Raw genomic sequence first — 19,182 nt, 5'->3', positions numbered from 1 at the left:
TATATATATATATATATATATATATATATATACTGCCCATATATACATAGCACTATATACTGGTACTAGGGCGATCTGACATAAAGAAGCACTACTAGTAGACACTGAAATTGGCCTTATTTACAATATAATTTTTTTCTTTATGGTCTACACTATGTTGCTATACATTGTAATCCATGGGCTGACCACACCCCCTTTAATGACTGACCACACCCCCATTACGGTTGGCCACACCCCAATGTAGTGGGCCCCTACCACTGCATTCCCTCGGTGGGCCCTTCATGTCCCAGTCAGACACTGTTGATATAACACATCTCCTAACAAGATTCATTAAAGTGCAATAAAGTACAACATTGCAGTAGGACGACACATTGCACTTCTACTTAAAAAACACAAAACAAATTGAAGTAGTTGTGTTAGTTACTATAAACTACAAGTTACTTTAAATAGATTCATCAATTTCAGCCAGCAGCATAATGCCCCATTAACAGGACCCATGGCAGAAGATTTGGGGGCTTGCCAAAGCCGATCTGTCAGCTCCTAAGGTCCCTGCTCTGCTCTTCTTCCGCTGTATGTATAGTGTATATGGCTAGTCTATAGCTACAACACCCCTGTGTAATGAGACCATGCTAGCCAAGATATTTCTCAGGCCTGGTAGTGGCTGCTTCTTGGTCTTGTCCCAGGCTGTCCACACAGCTTTGACGAACAAGTGCTGCACATGCAGCCTAGGGCAGGTATGACAGTGCGGAACAGTTAGTTGTCCACGTAGTCACTCTGGCCCACTCACAAGAACCTCCTAATGGGACCATGGATGGTGTTGGAGCCCTACCTTTCTCCACCTAATTGCCACTTTGATCCTTCCTCTCTTGGTGTACTTGCATGTGAATTGGAGTTTCAGGGAATTGAAAGTGCTCCATGGATGAGGACACCAATTTTGAACCAACCACTTTCCCCTGAACAATGTTCACCCACTGATGTAGATCAATACTGTGTCAGTTGTGGTCCTATGCATTAATATAACTGTAATATGTTATAATATATTGCGGTTGTCAGTGATACACCGCTTGCTTGCTATGACAGGCCGATTCTGATGCCTGATAAAAAGGGAGAACTGACAGCAGGAGCCGGCTGGGCTGGGGGACAGAGGGGCACTTTGCCTCCTCAGGCTTGTCCCATAGTGGGCTACCTTGGGTTATGGGCAGCATGGTGGTTTAGTGGCTAGCCCTTCTGCCTCACAGCACTGGGGTCATGAGTTCAATTCCCAACCATGACATTATCTGTGTGGAGTTTGTATGTTCTCCCTGTGTTTGCGTGGGTTTCCTCCGGGTGCTCTGGTTTCCTTCCACACTCCAAAAACATACTAGTAGGTTAATTGGCTGCTAGTCTCGCGCTCTCTCTCTCTCTCTCTCTATCTCTCTCTGTGTGTTAGGGGAATTAGACTGTAAGCTCCAATGGGGCAGGGACTGATGTGAGTTCTCTGTACAGCACCGCAGAATTAGTGGAGCTATATAAATATCTGATGATGATGGATCACTGGACTACCTGTATTTTTTTTCTTTAAAATGTTCCTCATAGGCTAATATTTCCCAGTCAGCCCCTAACTGACAGGCTTCATGTTTTACAGTACTGTTCTGATGGATGGCATCCTAACACTTCTGCATCAGCTGGCTGTACTTACAACCAAGTAGTTTTAATGGAAGTACAAGACATCTATTCAGAGCACAAGAAAATGGGGCTACTTGGGGTTCATGACAGGTGATCAGGAGATCCATCTGCTTTATAGAAGAAGACAATGGCAAATAAGTGGAACTGAATTTGTCAGGGGCTCAGTACTTGAATGAAAGATGTACAACTGCAATCTCTGCAGCACTTCCAGTTATCACTTCCTGATACTCAATCACCACTCAATTAAAAAAAAATTATATATGTATATATATATATATATATATATATATATATATATATATATATATATATATGTATACATACACACAAACACACACACACACATATACTATATGGACAAAAGTATTTGGACGCTTGACCATTACACCAACAGGGACTCTAACGACATTGTAAATAGATACATATACTTTAATATGGAGTTGGTCCATTTGTAGTATCATCATCATCATCATTTTTATTTATATAGCGCCACTGATTCCGCAGCGCTGTACAGAGAACTCACTCACATCAGTCCCTACCCCATTGGAGCTTACAGTCTAAATTCCCTAACATACACACACACAGACAGAGAGAGACTAAGGGCAATTTTGATCACAGCCAATTAACCTACCAGTATGCTTTTGGAGTGTGGGAGGAAACCGGAGCACCCGGAGGAAACCCACTAAACTACATATTACTTTGTAATATGTAGTTTATAATGTAACAGTTAGGATACAAAGTTATGTGCCTCCAGGCACATAGTAACATACATATAAGTGAAGGGCAGATTGAAATGACGCGTGTGGATTGTATAGGTTTTGGCCTCTAGAAGTAAATATTGGTTGAAGTTGAGTGACAGGTTTATTTCTATATGACCGTGTGTCTGTGTGTCTGTGTGTTCCTTTGCAGTGTCTAACTGGTCATGTGTACTATGCTTCTGTCTGCAATCCTTCATTTTGCCTTCCTAATTTACATGGTAACTGTAATACAGTGGCTTAGGGTGAGAACAATGCTAAACTTCATGTTATACATGACAAAAATAAATATCTCCTTTGCTGTAACACACAAGTATTGTATCTTTATTACATATTATGCTGATCATTGCCAAGTTAGTATGCCATGCATATATGCAAACCTTAAAAAATACAGAAATAACCACCCTATCAAAATCATTTCCATTATTTTGAATAGCCACGTCCATCAACATTTTTGGGCATGCCTCAGGTATCATTCTAAGCCCCTTTTACCCTTACTTAAGTCATCTCCTCAAACCTCATGATCTTTACAATATTTGCAAAGTTCCAGCTTTGTCCTCTGCATGGATAAATGATGCCTATACCTGTTTGTGCCTATTTGTTTTTGTTAATATTTTATACTTTTATCTTATTGGTTATGATCATTTTTTATATAAAAAAGGTACCATAATTATTAAAGGATTCATTATTGAAATATATTTTAGGGAGTAACTTCAAGAAGGTAGAAAACATCTTCAATAACTATAGATTATTATTATTATCTTTAATTTATAAGGCGCCACAAAGGGTCCGCAGCGCCGTACATGACATATACAGAAAACAGTGACACAACAAGATACAGAAAGAACAAAAAATGAAGAACAAAAAACACAAAAGCACAAACAAAAACACATACACACAGGTAACATGATAATGCAAATCAAATTATATCTGGGACAATGTGTGAAAGTGATGGTAGAAATCAGCGTGAAGTAGGCCGAAGATTAACTAAAACAGGGCTAGGGAAGTAGGCCAAGAGGTACAGAGGGTGAAGGAACAGTAGAAGGAGCACACAAGGAAAGAGGGCCCTGCTCCTGAGAGCTTACATCCTAAAGCAAAGGGGGAAACACAAATAGGGTGGTACTAACTGGGGGAGAGAGCCGGGACAAGGGAGTTAGGAGGAGGACTGATAGACTTGAATAAAGAAATGAGTCTTAAGGGCACGTTTGAAGCCTTTGAGAGTAGGTGCTAAGATGACACTTAGTTACTAAAATCCATTTATCCTTATTGTACAGCACATTAATGATAAACACTGTTGACTCACAGCGTTGAAGTCACGGTTTCACTTCCAAACTAAGCCCTATCTGTGTGGCGTTGTTATATGTTCTCCCCATGTTTGCTTGGGTTTCCTCCAGGCTCTCCGGTTCCCTTCCACAGTCCAAAAACATAGTGGTAGGCAAAATGACTTCTGACAAAAAGGCCTAATATATATGTATGTATGTGCATGTGTGTGTTGTAGGCAATTTAGGCTGTAAGCTAATGTGAACAATTATTCTTTGTACAGCGCTGGGTAATATGATTGGCGCTATATAAATAAAATATAATAATAAGTATTACATATAGTCACCCTGACACTATATTTCTATAGAGCCTTATCAAATTCTTCTGTACGGCTGAAATATTGGACGTTCTTTCATTTAAATCTTGAAAGCTGTAATGACATTAATAGTTATTTTTTCTAACGTTTACTAAGCTTTGCTAAGTGGTATCTATTACAGACATACCCAATCACACCGTCATTTCTGAGAGCCTCATTGATGTTGAAAATAAGCAGTCTAAGACTTCAAAAGTCTTGTTTTGATAAACATCAGAACTATTCCATTTAAATGCCATTCTGGGATCTGTAATTAGTAGATTTTGTTATTTGGAGATTAACATCTCAGCTGTAACCAAAGGAATTTAGTTTTATCCAGGTAGAACTTTTCTATGAGAAACCTTACAGTGGAGAGAATTCTTATAAGAAAGCTTTCAAGTACTGTAATTATTTAAAACCAGAAAGACCTACTTGCAGTTGTAGGGGAGGCTGTTGTAACTGGAGAGGATGTGGTTGATGGTAACTTTTTAGGCCTGAATTTGTAATGGCCGATAAAACCATCAGCGGTCAAACTTAAGTCGGACAAGAACTGAACGAGGAGTTCATTTTTCTCAGATACAATGGGCCTAAAAAGAGGACATAAAAATTATTTACACACCCAAATAAACAAATAACATTGTTAAATAAAATAAAACATACTTCAGGAGCATGCACAGCTGCACAACATCTCATCCAATGTACCCTGTAAACTGTGTGATCTGGAAATGGAGCAAACTCCCAATATAATGCGAAAACCACCTCGAAGAGCTACATAAGAATCTGTTGTCGCAACTCTGCACAATGGTATTTTCTGTCATTTCTACACTGCTCAGCCAATGTCAGGCTGCCATACAAATATATGAAAATCACTTGGTAATATGTACAAATGAATTCATTAAACCCTAAAATTCTATATTGATATATAGAATATATATGAGAAACTGTGAAGATAGTGTTGTTTGTTACATATGTGTCAATGCACCCCCTTCTGTAAATTATAAAGATATTATATAACACCAAGGAGTTCCATGACCAAATGTAGGATATGGATCTCTGAGGTGACTATAATACCTATTATCATTTACAGTAGGGGTGTTCTATTCCTTATAACACCGTTTCTTTTAATAATAAACATTGAAATGATGACCGACAGATCTCCTCACAGATTATAAGCACTCACAACACATATATTATATATATATATATATACACACACATAAAATAAAACATAGATCCTCTGCACTCTCCATGTACAGACTGTGGTTCAAGAGGGGGTTGCCCACATTGTACAGACAAAAAAACAGTCTCTCCAAACACATAATTAATGCTATACTAACTGCTTCTCTATATCAAAAACAGGGAATGTTAGTTCCACATATTGCAATATATGTTAAGCTGACCAATTTACGCCAAAGTCTTCCCATTCTGCTCAGTCCTAACATGATCAAATGCTATCCTTTCTATCTGGGCTAAAGTCTTACCTGCACACAGCTTTTCAAGTCTTTCCCAAGCACTAGCATCCACGGGAGGTCATCTGTATAATAATTATTTCTACCTGTATCCTTTAGTTTGTTAGGGACACTCTCTGTATATCTACCTGTTGCATTTCCTGCAATGCTTACATCAGTTGCCTGAAACAACCATTATAAATGATGGGGAATGAATGTGACCACCTCCACCAGCACCTCTCCCCTGCTGGCATTAAATCTACAATGCAGAAAGCTATCCATACTTGGAGATGTAAAACAGTGTTATCTGGGGAGTGATGCACTATATCCCCAGGTACATACAGTATATACACAGTAGCTATAAAGATATTCACATCTTGACATTTTTTCACAAGTTAATTTCTTACATCATGGAATAAAAACAACCGGTTTTATTTTGGGGTTTGGCCTAACCAGAGGTGGAAAACTGCATCTGCTTCCGTTTGCAAACCGCATTAAAAACGGCCCTTTAGAAAATCTACCTTTTAATGGCCTATTTATTAACAATAGCACTTCTGCCCAATTAATTCTCATCTTTCAACATAGTGATGACATCTGAATTAACAGGGCAAGTTACTGCAGATAGGAGGCTGTTCTTATCACGACTTATCTATAAAGTTAACTGCGGGTTCTGGCCCGGATCTTTACTGTGCATGCGCGACCTAGGGGGTAGAGAAGAGGGCTGCTGGAGAGGAATCCGAGAGTGAGGCTCTCCCCATAGGATTGAATGGCTAACGCCATCTTCAGGTGACGTAAGCCATCGCGGACGAGTTCTGGAAAGCTACATTTTTCGGAGCTTGATACATTTGAACACACTGCAGTCCCCACTGAGTATTATGGGGACTAAGGTAACATGTGGCAATTTGCACAATGCAGGAGATATCTCAGATATCTCCTGCGTTAGGCTTTTCTTAAATAGTCAATTCATCTAAAAATGCTTAAATCATGCAGAAAAAGCAGTTTCCACATGGTTTATGGCTTGATAAATAGGCCCCCATGTCTTTAAAGACCCTGGCAGCATATTAACTGCAAGCAAACATATGTTCACAAATGCCAAGGTCTATTCATTATTGGCCACAACATGAGTGTTGGAGTCATTGGTTTTTATGTTCTGGAATATGGTGTTATTTTGGAATAGAAGCTTAAGCTAAATGGAACACACCCAGTTGTTTTTGTCTCACATCAACAGATTTAATATGTGTGTAATAGACATAGTGTGGAAAACAGATTTCCCAATATTTTTTCACGTTCAAGACTAAAATGAAAATATACAGGGGCTGATGCAGAATTGGTCGCAAAATGGGAGTAAATTAATCTTAAAAAAGAAGAGCACTGAAAAACAGTGACTTTTCTCCCATATGCAGAGCTGTACATATTTTGAGATGTGTCCTCCTCTGCAGCGTATGCACCTGGTTTACATCAAGTCATCATCAGCAGCTAGTATTTGCACCTCCTGGTTTATAACCGGTGCTAAAGATACTCCTCCCAACAGGCATACATATGTATTTCTACACGTCTGCACGAACACACCTTTACTGTACTCAGCCAACGTTAAATGCCCCTTCCCTCCCCTGAGTGCCTCTCCAGCTGCAGGCAGGTGTGTGCCAGAATCGTGCACGTCTGCATAGGTGCGTACGTGTGCATCCAAATACGAGATAATATAAGCAATCTGGCATATCGGTACTGTATATTCTTTACTGTCCTTAGTCCATCAGCGCATGTGTGAGCAGAGTTGCTGGTTTCCAGTCCCAGATTTGATTAAATTTTATATATATATATATATATATATATATATATATATATATATATATATATATATATATATATATATATATATATATATATGTTTAAAAACATATATTTTTTTACTTGAATTGGGCATTCTGATTAAAAAAAAAGGTGTTTCTTTAAGTATTCCCCTCTGTAATTGTGATCCTGAGATGCAGTTTGCATGGGGAGCTTTGCTGGAGGCCATAGTTTTCACTGACCTGGGGACTTTGGTACATAGGGAGAAGCCCTAAATCTTTTTGCCTATTGGACCCTATAGGCTCCAATGGAACAGTGTGCCAAGTGGACAGAGGTATCATGAAAAACGACAGACATCGCTTGATTTTAATAAAGCTTGGACAAAACGTACGAGTACACTTATTTTTATTATTTGAAATATGCTCAAAAAACAAAAAACAAAAACATTGCTTTAAAATAAGTATACAGTAGTCAGGTACAGTTTTACCATTAGGCTCAACAATGTTGCTAGGAGTGGATCTTTGAGAGAGGCAGCACCTCCCTGCCTCCGTCTTGTAATAATATTATTTTAGTTAAATCTGTGCAGACAGCTGCGGCCAGCAGAAATGTCCTTTCTCTCCCAGCAGATTCACGAGTCTTGTTAAAGTATCATTCTCCAGTCCTGTGGGCTGCAGACTCACATCTCATTTCCACAACCAAGAAGCGATAGTAAAACTCTGCAGCTCAAAGGACTAGAGAGCGATAGGTGAAGGTTCTGCAGTTTCCCTGCAGGGCACAGCTGTCTGGGACAATCTGGGACAAGCATGGGCACCATAGATCTTTATAAAACAAAATATTGGAGAAAGATCAGAAGGCTCTGCGAGGGCTTGATCATGATGCTATAAAAGCATGATGTTCAGTGAAATCATTAGTTTCTCCTCCACTTTGCTGACTCCATCTATCAAAACAGAATCTATCCTGATTAGCCCACAGTTTAGTGGCTCACAATAGTCTGATATGGGAGACCAGCCTGATAAAAAGTAACTTGCAGGAAAGAGTCAAATGACTACATGGAACATTGGAAACACACAGCACCCTCCCATAACCTACACAACACAGATGCCTCTCACCCACTGAAATTGCTCCTGTCACCCCTTGTCTCTGTATCTCTATGATTACTAAGAAGATGTAAAGTATGTAAGTATGTTCTAACAAATAATCAGGATGATAAACTGCATATTATTTGTAATATTCTAGATCAGGGTTGTCCAACCCGCGGGCCGTGGGCCGCATGCGGCCCAGCACGCCTGTAAATGTGGCCCAGAAGGAGTTTTGGTTGTGGCAAGGGGGCAGCACTGTTAATGGAAAAAAAAAATCCTGCAAAAAAAAGAAAAGAAAATACTTACCTTGCGGTCACGTCAGCTGGTACTCTGGCTCCCTCCCTTGTCTCCTCCTCCGTGCGGTGCTCGCAGTGAATGTCGGGTGTGATGTCATCACGCCCAACATCCATTGCGGAGCGCAGCACGGAGGAGTCACCCCCGCGAGAACAACAATCAGCAGCACAGAATTGGTGAAAAGAAGAGAAGAGGACAGGAGAACAAGCCGATTAAAAGGTAAGTTAAGGGGGATTTTTTTTATTATTTCAAGGGACGCTGACCAGTGAATAAAAGTCACCTGGTCCTGGAGCATCATGGACCTTATCTCCCTGCTACATACTTCTACTTGTAATACTAATGGGGCATTATATATTATTCTCTTTGGCCCATTATAAGTTGTTATCCCTTAACTAACATAGTGGTGTAATTAGCAAAACAGGTCACAATTTGGGGTCACAGTGATGTATATGTCAGGCACCGCAGGCCTGGTCAGGGCACCCTGATATACAATGCCTGGCTTAAATGCACTTTATTGATATTGCATCAAAACAATACAAAAAGTGATTATAGTATAATAACTAGAGAGGATTTTTTTGAACAGGGCGATTGAGAGGTAAGTATAGGGGGATTTGAAAAAAAAGTGATATATATATATATATATATATATATATATATATATCACTTTTTTTCTCATATATATATGTTAACTATGTTTTCTATGGTTGTTTTGGATGATCAGCTATCGTTATTGTTAGTGTATCTTATGTGCGGCCAAAATCAACTCGTCGTCTTCCAATGTGGCCCAGGGAAGCTATAAGGTTGGACACCCCTGTTCTAGATTAATATACCAACATCCGCCTTATTTCTGTGGGAGGTGGGTTTGTGCTAATCCTGTCTAACATATATCTACTAGTTATAGATATGTGGTTAGATATGGGGCCAATCCCCCATGAGCATGGCCACATAGTTAGTGCCAGACTGGCATGGTTAATCCAGAACTTGTTGCCGAGTAGTATCTCTACACATTTATGACAGCTGATTCAGGATATCTAGCAGCTTGAGTAGATAGAGTGACAGCTGCTGGATCTCCAGAATCAGCTGTAACTCTCACAGCTTGGTTACTGGATCTCCTGAACTAATTGTCACCAATAGTTCAACAATACAGTTGAACAAGGACCAACTTTCATCTCATACATCCAGAAACTGCATTAACCATCTCACTGCCATGGACAATGTAACTTGCTCATTTTATTTCTCTTTTTGTTTATTTTCTTTGGTCCCTGATTTTCAAACGCCTTCCAAATTCCACAATGTTTAAGAAACTGTCTTACTATTACACTATTGTATTAGACTCAGAATTAAAACATCCCCACCCCTTTATGTCCCTTTATCCGTATTGCCCCCTCACTACTCCACCTCCCTTTAATTAACACTCATGAACCTATTTCTATTTTTATTCCTTAACTGTCTTGTCCTTAACCTGTTCGCACAAAATTAGACCTTTTAAATCCTGCAATCATCTTATCTGCCTCTCAATACTTCTCCTTCTGTCAGGCAGTTAAATATCACTAAATCCAGCCACATATCCCATGCACTATATTCCAATTCCACACACTAGAAGTTCAGCACAATTCAAAATTTTACCTCTTTCCCGTTACTTTCAAGATCCTTTAAATGTGTCCCATAGAAATGCATGCTCGGTCTCTGACAAACTTCTTCTTCCTCTTAAACAACCTCAACCTTCTGGCAGTTACAGAAACAAGCTTTACACAATCAGTCCCCTGCAGCCCTTTAAACATGGTGGCTTCCCCTTTATCCATACCACCTGACCACTAAACAGACAATGAGGTGGGGATGGATTGCCCCTTTCCCCCAGATGCACATTCCTTCACTCATGTTCCTATCTTCTAAAGTTTATACTACCTGCATTTTCCATCATTTCTCTCTGCATTTTTTTTAGTGATCACCCTTCTGGACCACCCTATTAATTCATTGAATATTTCTCATCCTGTCACCCTTATTTCTTATCCTCTGACATTCCCACCATCGTCTTTGGCAAATTTAACATCCCAAATAATGATTTGCTTTCTCCTTCTGCCTCCAAGCTACTCTCTGTCATGATCTTGTTTCCACATGCCTTTGTTCAGATTCTGATTTGTAATACTACTTCCCTTCTATGAGATCACTTGAGCACCTGCAAACTCTCCTCCACCACTTTAACCTCTTTGAACTGAAACTTAACCAAATCTCCGTAGAAATCTCAGTTCTATTCATTTTCAACAACTTTCCACATCACTTCAACAACTTTGATCTTCCATTCTCCCCTCCTGAATGGACAGTGTTGTATCTTAATCACATCCTAGCACAAGTCATGACTCAAGTGGCTCCAGATACTCTTTTCAGCGTCAACCATGACCTCAATTGTGGTGCAAAAAGGAAATATCATCAAAAACTCTCCCGCTAAATATAACTTAATTGTCCTTCTGATGACTTCACCCATTAATATCCAACATCATGCCTCCTACTTCAAGGACAAGATGACAGACTCCTATATGAAATTTTATCCTCTTCCCTACTGAAGAGCCTGTACAATTCCTTTTCTTCCCCATTTGCCACCTTCTATTTGTCAGGCCGCAGGCCTTCTGAGGAGTATAATAGAGCAAACACTAACCAGTATTAGCGCTACTGAACTAGCAGGTGTGGAGTCAAACGTACCCCTGGTGTTCGCCAGGGACCCCCGCAAGGAGGTTTGGACTTTGCTGCACAGGGTACGCAGGTCGCGGTCCTACTAGCCAGTTGCCGGTGTAGCGTAGAAGGGTCAGACGGTCCGGGTCCAGCCAATCAGGAATATATGGTTGTCACTCACCGGACCGTGAGTGCCTCTTCCCGGACATTTAGGAACCGTGGTCGTCCACCATCCTGAGGGTCTGCGCATGCGCAGCCCTTTCCAAACCTTCAGTGTATGTTCCTTTAACTTAATTGGCAGATCAGGCAACCTCCCTATATTAAGCACCTGTGGTCAACACCACGTTGCCTGATCTTGGAGTCTCATTCCCCATGAGTCTCTGAAGGTGTTCCTGTGTTTCCTTGTTTATTCAGCCCTGCTGATTCCTGTGGTTTCCAAACCACTTCTACCTCTGTGGTTTCCAAACCACTTCTACTACTGTGGTTCCCATACCACTTCTACCATCTACTGTATCATCGTGACTGTGAGCTGATTCCTATCCGCTGCCTCCGTGCACTACAGTCTTCTAATCACTTCAACTCTACCATTTATCATTGGGACTGTTAGCTGATTCCTATCCGCTGCCTCCGTGCACTACAGGCTTCAACCTGCAACTCGTCTGTGTTTCATCATCGTGACTGTTTGGCTGATTCCTATCCGCTGCCTCCGTGCACTACAGTCTTCAACCTGCAACTCGTCTGTGTTTCATCATCGTGACTGCTAGCTGATTCCTATCCGCTGCCTCTGTGCGCTTCAGTCTTCAGTCCTCGTCAACTCTACCGTGTTCCCTTGAGTCTGCTGCCACTATTGCTACCCGCTACTCTCCGTGATCATCTGTTCCAGTTCAACTCTGCTCCGGGGTCCCATCGTTACTGCACCTGCTGGTTGCTATTGGTTACCTCCGTGTTCCCGCAGAGACCCGCTGCTGTGACTTCTCAGCGCTACTCATCCATCTTCTGCTGATCCGCTCTCCACGCCTTCCTGTGTTCCCTGCTGGTCTACCTACCTGTGCGCTGCACCTGCTAGACCCCCGCTTCACCCATCCAGGGACTTGTATCCTGCTGGCCTCCTGCCCTTCAGGTATCTCTGCACTCCTGTCTGACTGCCTTCTCCTGAACCACGGTATGCATACTTCCCATTGACTGTGCTGTGTATTGCATACCTTGCTGGACTGTGTTGGTTCTCCTCTGGAGTGTACTATCCGCTGAGTCTATTGCCATCATTGACTGTGTTGGTTCTCCTCTGGAGTGTACTATCTGCTGACTCTACTGCCATCATTGACTGTGTTATCTCATGCTGGATTACTTCAAGAGACTTTCTATATTGGCAGTGTTGTTCAGTCATTTATACATTTATATTGTGCATATTACTGTGGATCAAAGTCAAGGTGCCCGTGTATATATTGTGTTGCAGTCTCTCCCCGTGCACCTCCTCACATATATATTCAGTGGTACAACTTGCTAGTGGCAGACCACTGACTCCTGTTTACAGTTTCACCTGTTCCAGTATCCTCTCACATAGCAGTGGTACAACTTGCTAACGCAGACCACTGACTCCCCGGATACCTCCACTTGGATTCCATTCCTTCACTCAGACAGCGGTACAACTTGCTATCCGCAGACCGCTGACTCTCATCACCTCCTCGTTTCTGTTGGACATTCCTCCTCACTATAGCAGTGGTACAACTTGCTACCGCAGACCACTGACTACCTTCACGTGTCCTTTGTCCATACAGTTCCTCGTGTATTACTACCTCCATATTGCCAGTGCTGCTAGTCATAGACTTTCCTGAGCATCTCATCATCTGCTATTTCCTGTTCCGTGATCACCCTGCTACCAGAGTACCATATTACCACCTATACTGCTCTGGTAAGCCTATCACCTGGTGATCCCTGGGTAAAGACTCCTAGTGCCCGCGACAGTAAGATCAGGCCATGACAGACCCAGATACGGAACCTACAGCCAAAGAGATGCTGCGGCATCTGGTTACTCGTATTGAGCAACAGGAAGTTCGCCAACGGCATTTACTGCGGTGTTACCAGGCCTTAGCCTCCCAAAGACCGTCTGTACAAGATGCCACAACTACTGTTGATGCTCCTGTGCCTTCCTCCGTTTCCCCAGTGCCATCCCAGGTGTTTACAGCTTCCACGCTTCACCTGCCTACTCCGTCAAAATACGATGGAGACCCCAAAACTTGTAGGGGTTTTCTTACTCAATGCTCAGTTCATTTTGAGCTCCAACCTCAAAATTTTTCTACCCATCGTTCCAGAGTGGCCTATCTTATTTCATTGTTTTCTGGACAAGCTCTCGCATGGGCTTCCCCTCTGTGGGAAAGAAACGATCCATTGTTACAGGATAGTGCCGAGTTTATTTCCACGTTCCGAAGTGTATTCGATGAACCAGGTCGTGTCATTTCCGCTGCATCCAGCATTCTCCGTCTTCGCCAAGGATCTCGCACTGTGGCTCAGTACGTCATTCGATTTAGGATCTTAGCCTCTGAACTTCAGTGGAACACTGAAGCACTAGTTGCCGCCTTCTGGCAGGGGCTTTCCGATAAAATTAAAAACGCACTGACTTCACAAGAACTACCCTCCTCTTTAGAAGATTTGATCTCTCTTTGCCATCGGGTAGACCTGAGGTTTCGTGAAAGAGAACCTGAGAAAACAACTTCGGTTAAAACACCTCCTCTCTCAAATCCTCAATTTCACCCAGCTTCATCTCCGGTGATACCCATGGAGATAGGTCGCTCCAAATTAACTTTAGAGGAGAAGGACCGAAGAATAAAGAATAGACTTTGTATCTATTGTGCCGATTCTACGCATATGCTCAATTCTTGTCCCAGGAGATGCCGGGCTCTAACCAATACTGGGGAGATAAGGTTAGGGTTCCTGGAGTCCTCTCCATCTTCCATGAAATCTAAAGTCTGCGCCTTTGACGTTACGATTTCCTGTGCTACCAAAACCTTTGAGTCACAGGCATTGATTGATTCCGGAGCAGCAGGAAATTTTATTTCCAAATCATTAGTAAATCAATGGTCTCTACCAGTGATTACCTTAAAAACACCCATTACTGTGACGGCTATAGATGGATCACGTCTCATCAACGGTCTCATCACCCAGAGTACGTCTCCAGTAACCCTTCAGATTGGTGCCCTGCATCAGGAAGAAATATCGTTTTTGATCCTTCCGGTTACGACAAGTCCGATTGTCTTAGGCCTTCCATGGCTTCAGTGTCACTCTCCCCAGATTGACTGGCGCACTCCTCGAGTTACATCTTGGGGAACTGAATGTCATCATCGTTGTCTCTCCCAAGTGGTTTCATTCAAAAGACAGCATTCGTCTATTCCACCAGGCCCTCCTCCACAAGATCCTTCATCTACGGATCTGTGTGATAAAGTTCAGTCTGAACGCCTTCCTCCTCATCGGGCGTTCATGACGTCATCGGACGTTGAAGATGGATCTCAGGAGTCATCTTCAAAAAGTCAAGTGCTGGTGGTTCACGGTCACCATCCGTCTTTTCCGGAATTTCCTGCCCTCCCGCCCACCCAAGTTCCTGCGGTGGAAACTGTTTGTCAGACCTTTAAAAATATCTGGTCTCAGGTCAAAACCTGTTTAAAGAAGACATCTATCAAATATAAATCTTTCGCAGATAGGAAGAGGCGGGCTATTCCACCACTAAAAATTGGAGATCGTGTCTGGTTATCCACTAAAAATATTCGTTTGAAGGTTCCATCCATGAAATTCGCCCCTCGTTTTATTGGTCCATATAGGATCATTCAAGTTATCAATCCAGTATGTGTGAAACTCCTTCTTCCTAAGAGTCTTCGGATTTCTAATGCCTTCCATGTATCTTTGCTCAAACCTCTTATTATCAACCGTTTTTCAACTCCTCCCTCAGCTCCGCAGCCAGTTCAAGTTCATCAGGAGGAGGATTTTGAGATTACCGAGGTACTAGATGCAAAAATTTCGCGAGGAGTCCTCCACTTCCTCGTTCATTGGAAGGGCTTTGGTCCTGAGGAGCGCTCTTGGATCAAAGCTGAAGATCTTAATGCTCCTGCCCTTTTGAAGAAGTTTTACTCCAAAAATCCGGACAAGCCCGGTTCCAGGCGTTCTGTGCCCACCTTTAAAAGGGGGGGTACTGTCACTCACCGGACCGTGAGTGCCTCTTCCCGGACATTTAGGAACCGTGGTCGTCCACCATCCTGAGGGTCTGCGCATGCGCAGCCCTTTCCAAACCTTCAGTGTATGTTCCTTTAACTTAATTGGCAGATCAGGCAACCTCCCTATATTAAGCACCTGTGGTCAACACCACGTTGCCTGATCTTGGAGTCTCATTCCCCATGAGTCTCTGAAGGTGTTCCTGTGTTTCCTTGTTTATTCAGCCCTGCTGATTCCTGTGGTTTCCAAACCACTTCTACCTCTGTGGTTTCCAAACCACTTCTACTACTGTGGTTCCCATACCACTTCTACCATCTACTGTATCATCGTGACTGTGAGCTGATTCCTATCCGCTGCCTCCGTGCACTACAGTCTTCTAATCACTTCAACTCTACCATTTATCATTGGGACTGTTAGCTGATTCCTATCCGCTGCCTCCGTGCACTACAGGCTTCAACCTGCAACTCGTCTGTGTTTCATCATCGTGACTGTTTGGCTGATTCCTATCCGCTGCCTCCGTGCACTACAGTCTTCAACCTGCAACTCGTCTGTGTTTCATCATCGTGACTGCTAGCTGATTCCTATCCGCTGCCTCTGTGCGCTTCAGTCTTCAGTCCTCGTCAACTCTACCGTGTTCCCTTGAGTCTGCTGCCACTATTGCTACCCGCTACTCTCCGTGATCATCTGTTCCAGTTCAACTCTGCTCCGGGGTCCCATCGTTACTGCACCTGCTGGTTGCTATTGGTTACCTCCGTGTTCCCGCAGAGACCCGCTGCTGTGACTTCTCAGCGCTACTCATCCATCTTCTGCTGATCCGCTCTCCACGCCTTCCTGTGTTCCCTGCTGGTCTACCTACCTGTGCGCTGCACCTGCTAGACCCCCGCTTCACCCATCCAGGGACTTGTATCCTGCTGGCCTCCTGCCCTTCAGGTATCTCTGCACTCCTGTCTGACTGCCTTCTCCTGAACCACGGTATGCATACTTCCCATTGACTGTGCTGTGTATTGCATACCTTGCTGGACTGTGTTGGTTCTCCTCTGGAGTGTACTATCCGCTGAGTCTATTGCCATCATTGACTGTGTTGGTTCTCCTCTGGAGTGTACTATCTGCTGACTCTACTGCCATCATTGACTGTGTTATCTCATGCTGGATTACTTCAAGAGACTTTCTATATTGGCAGTGTTGTTCAGTCATTTATACATTTATATTGTGCATATTACTGTGGATCAAAGTCAAGGTGCCCGTGTATATATTGTGTTGCAGTCTCTCCCCGTGCACCTCCTCACATATATATTCAGTGGTACAACTTGCTAGTGGCAGACCACTGACTCCTGTTTACAGTTTCACCTGTTCCAGTATCCTCTCACATAGCAGTGGTACAACTTGCTAACGCAGACCACTGACTCCCCGGATACCTCCACTTGGATTCCATTCCTTCACTCAGACAGCGGTACAACTTGCTATCCGCAGACCGCTGACTCTCATCACCTCCTCGTTTCTGTTGGACATTCCTCCTCACTATAGCAGTGGTACAACTTGCTACCGCAGACCACTGACTACCTTCACGTGTCCTTTGTCCATACAGTTCCTCGTGTATTACTACCTCCATATTGCCAGTGCTGCTAGTCATAGACTTTCCTGAGCATCTCATCATCTGCTATTTCCTGTTCCGTGATCACCCTGCTACCAGAGTACCATATTACCACCTATACTGCTCTGGTAAGCCTATCACCTGGTGATCCCTGGGTAAAGACTCCTAGTGCCCGCGACAATGGTACCAAGGGGAATCCGAAGGAAGCCGAGGTCGCAGTACAATATGGGTCACACGGAAAATGGGATAGTTGCTAAGCCGGGTCACAACGGAGAGCAGGAACAGAAGCACACTAGGGAGAACCAGAGCAGGAGAACCAGGAACACTGAACAGGAAACCTGTTACTCTGGCACCCTAATGGCGCCAGAGCCAGGTTTAAATGGAGGCAAGGTACCGCTGATTGGTAGGCTCAGGGGGCGGCACGATGGAGAGAAGTAGCGTCCCGATGCCTAGCAATGGGACGGAAGCAGGGCGCATGCGCCAGACAACACCGCCAGCCGGAAGCCGCAGCGGAAGTCAGACATCCGTCCCTGTCTGACAGGGGATCAGCGGGGACGGCGTCTGACAGTACCCCCTCCCCTCCTCCCTCTCGAAGAAGGATTAGTCCTCTTCAGGAATTTAGCAAGGAGATGAGGAGCATGAAGATCGACCTCCGGAAACCAGGATCTCTCCTCAGGGCCGTAGCCCTTCCAATGTACCAGATACTGGGGTTTGCGCTGAACCAAATATCTCTTTAGAATTCTCTCTACTTCGAATTCATCACCTAGAGAGGTCTTGACAGGTGGAGGAAAAACAGGTTCCTTGAAGAATTTGTGGAGTATTAGAGGCTTCAGCAAGGAAACGTGAAAGGCCTTATGGATCCTGAGGGAAGGAGGTAATGAAAGCTTGTAAGAAACAGGATTAATGATTTGCGAGATAGCGAAGGGACTGATAAACTTAGGAGCCAATTTCATTGATGGAACTTGGAGTCGGAGGTTGCGAGTAGCCAGCCAAACATGATCTCCCACCTTCAAAACTGAAAAATTTCTCCTATGACAGTCAGCGGATCTCTTATGTCTTTGCACAGAAGTAGAAAGTGCCGTTTAAGTTTGAGTCCAGATTTGAGAAAAGTCATGAATGTGGGAGTCAGCAACCGGGACTTGAGAAAGTGGAGCCTCGGATAGGAGAGGAGGCATGCAATGTCTCCCATAGACCACGAAGAATGGGGACTGGCCTGAGGAGGACTGTAGGAGGTTGTTGTGGGCAAATTCAGCCCACTCCAGGAAGTCTGATGGTCAGAGGCAAAGCACCACAAGAAACATTCTAGGTCCTGATTCACTCCGTTTGTCCGTTCGTCTGAGGGTGATAGCCTGAGGAGAATTTGAGTTTAACTCCAATCTTGGTGCAGAAAGCTCTCCAGAACCTAGCAACAAATTGTACCCTCCAATCGGAGATGATCTTCTGGGGACACCCATGGAGACGGAATATATTCTTTAAAAACAGGTCTGCGAGTTTAGGAGCTGAGGGGAGACCTTTACAAGGGATGAAGTGGGACATCTTGGAAAAGCGATCTACCACAACCCAGATGGTATTGTGGAGGTAGGTAAGATTCTTGTGGTCTGTCATCACGGTCACAGGATGTAAAGCACCTTCGAAGAGGTAGCACCATTCTTCTAGTGCCATCTTAATGGCCAATAGCTCCTTGTCACCGATTCCATCATTTAATTACCCACCGAATTTTTTTTTAGAAAGGAATCCACAAGTCTCCATGGTGCCCGAAGAAGATTTCTGGGACAATACAGCCCCAATTCCTACAGACGAGGCGTCAACCTCAAGAAAAAAGGGTCTCCCCTGGTCTGGCTGTTTGAGGATGGGAGCCAAAAGGAATGCCTCCTTAAGAGTCTTGAAGGCCATTATTGCCTCAGTAGGCCATGGTTTGCAGCAGATACCTTTGCGGGTTAATGCCGTGATAGGACAGATGATGGAAGAAAATCCTTTAATGAACTGACGGTAAAAGTTGGCAAACCGGATGAAACGCTGCGTAGCTTTGAGACCAGTGGGAAGTGGCCAGTTGATAATGGCTTCTACTTTCTTGGGATCCATTTGGAGA

General features: G+C 43.4%; 1 protein-coding gene across 1 annotated transcript in view; it reads right to left on the bottom strand.

Moving 5' to 3' along the window:
• Positions 1-19,182, bottom strand: part of PCOLCE2 (procollagen C-endopeptidase enhancer 2) — a 62,194-nt gene that overhangs the window by 9,143 nt on the left and 33,869 nt on the right. Inside the window, exon 6 of the mRNA XM_075201932.1 lies at positions 4,465-4,619. Within this exon, the coding sequence (XP_075058033.1) occupies positions 4,465-4,619 (155 nt within the window). The remainder of the gene's footprint in view (positions 1-4,464; positions 4,620-19,182) is intronic.

The sequence above is a fragment of the Mixophyes fleayi genome, chromosome 3, assembly GCF_038048845.1.
Source record: "Mixophyes fleayi isolate aMixFle1 chromosome 3, aMixFle1.hap1, whole genome shotgun sequence".
Taxonomy (NCBI): Eukaryota; Metazoa; Chordata; class Amphibia; order Anura; family Limnodynastidae; genus Mixophyes; species Mixophyes fleayi.
This window is presented reverse-complemented; position numbering and strand designations above follow the sequence as displayed.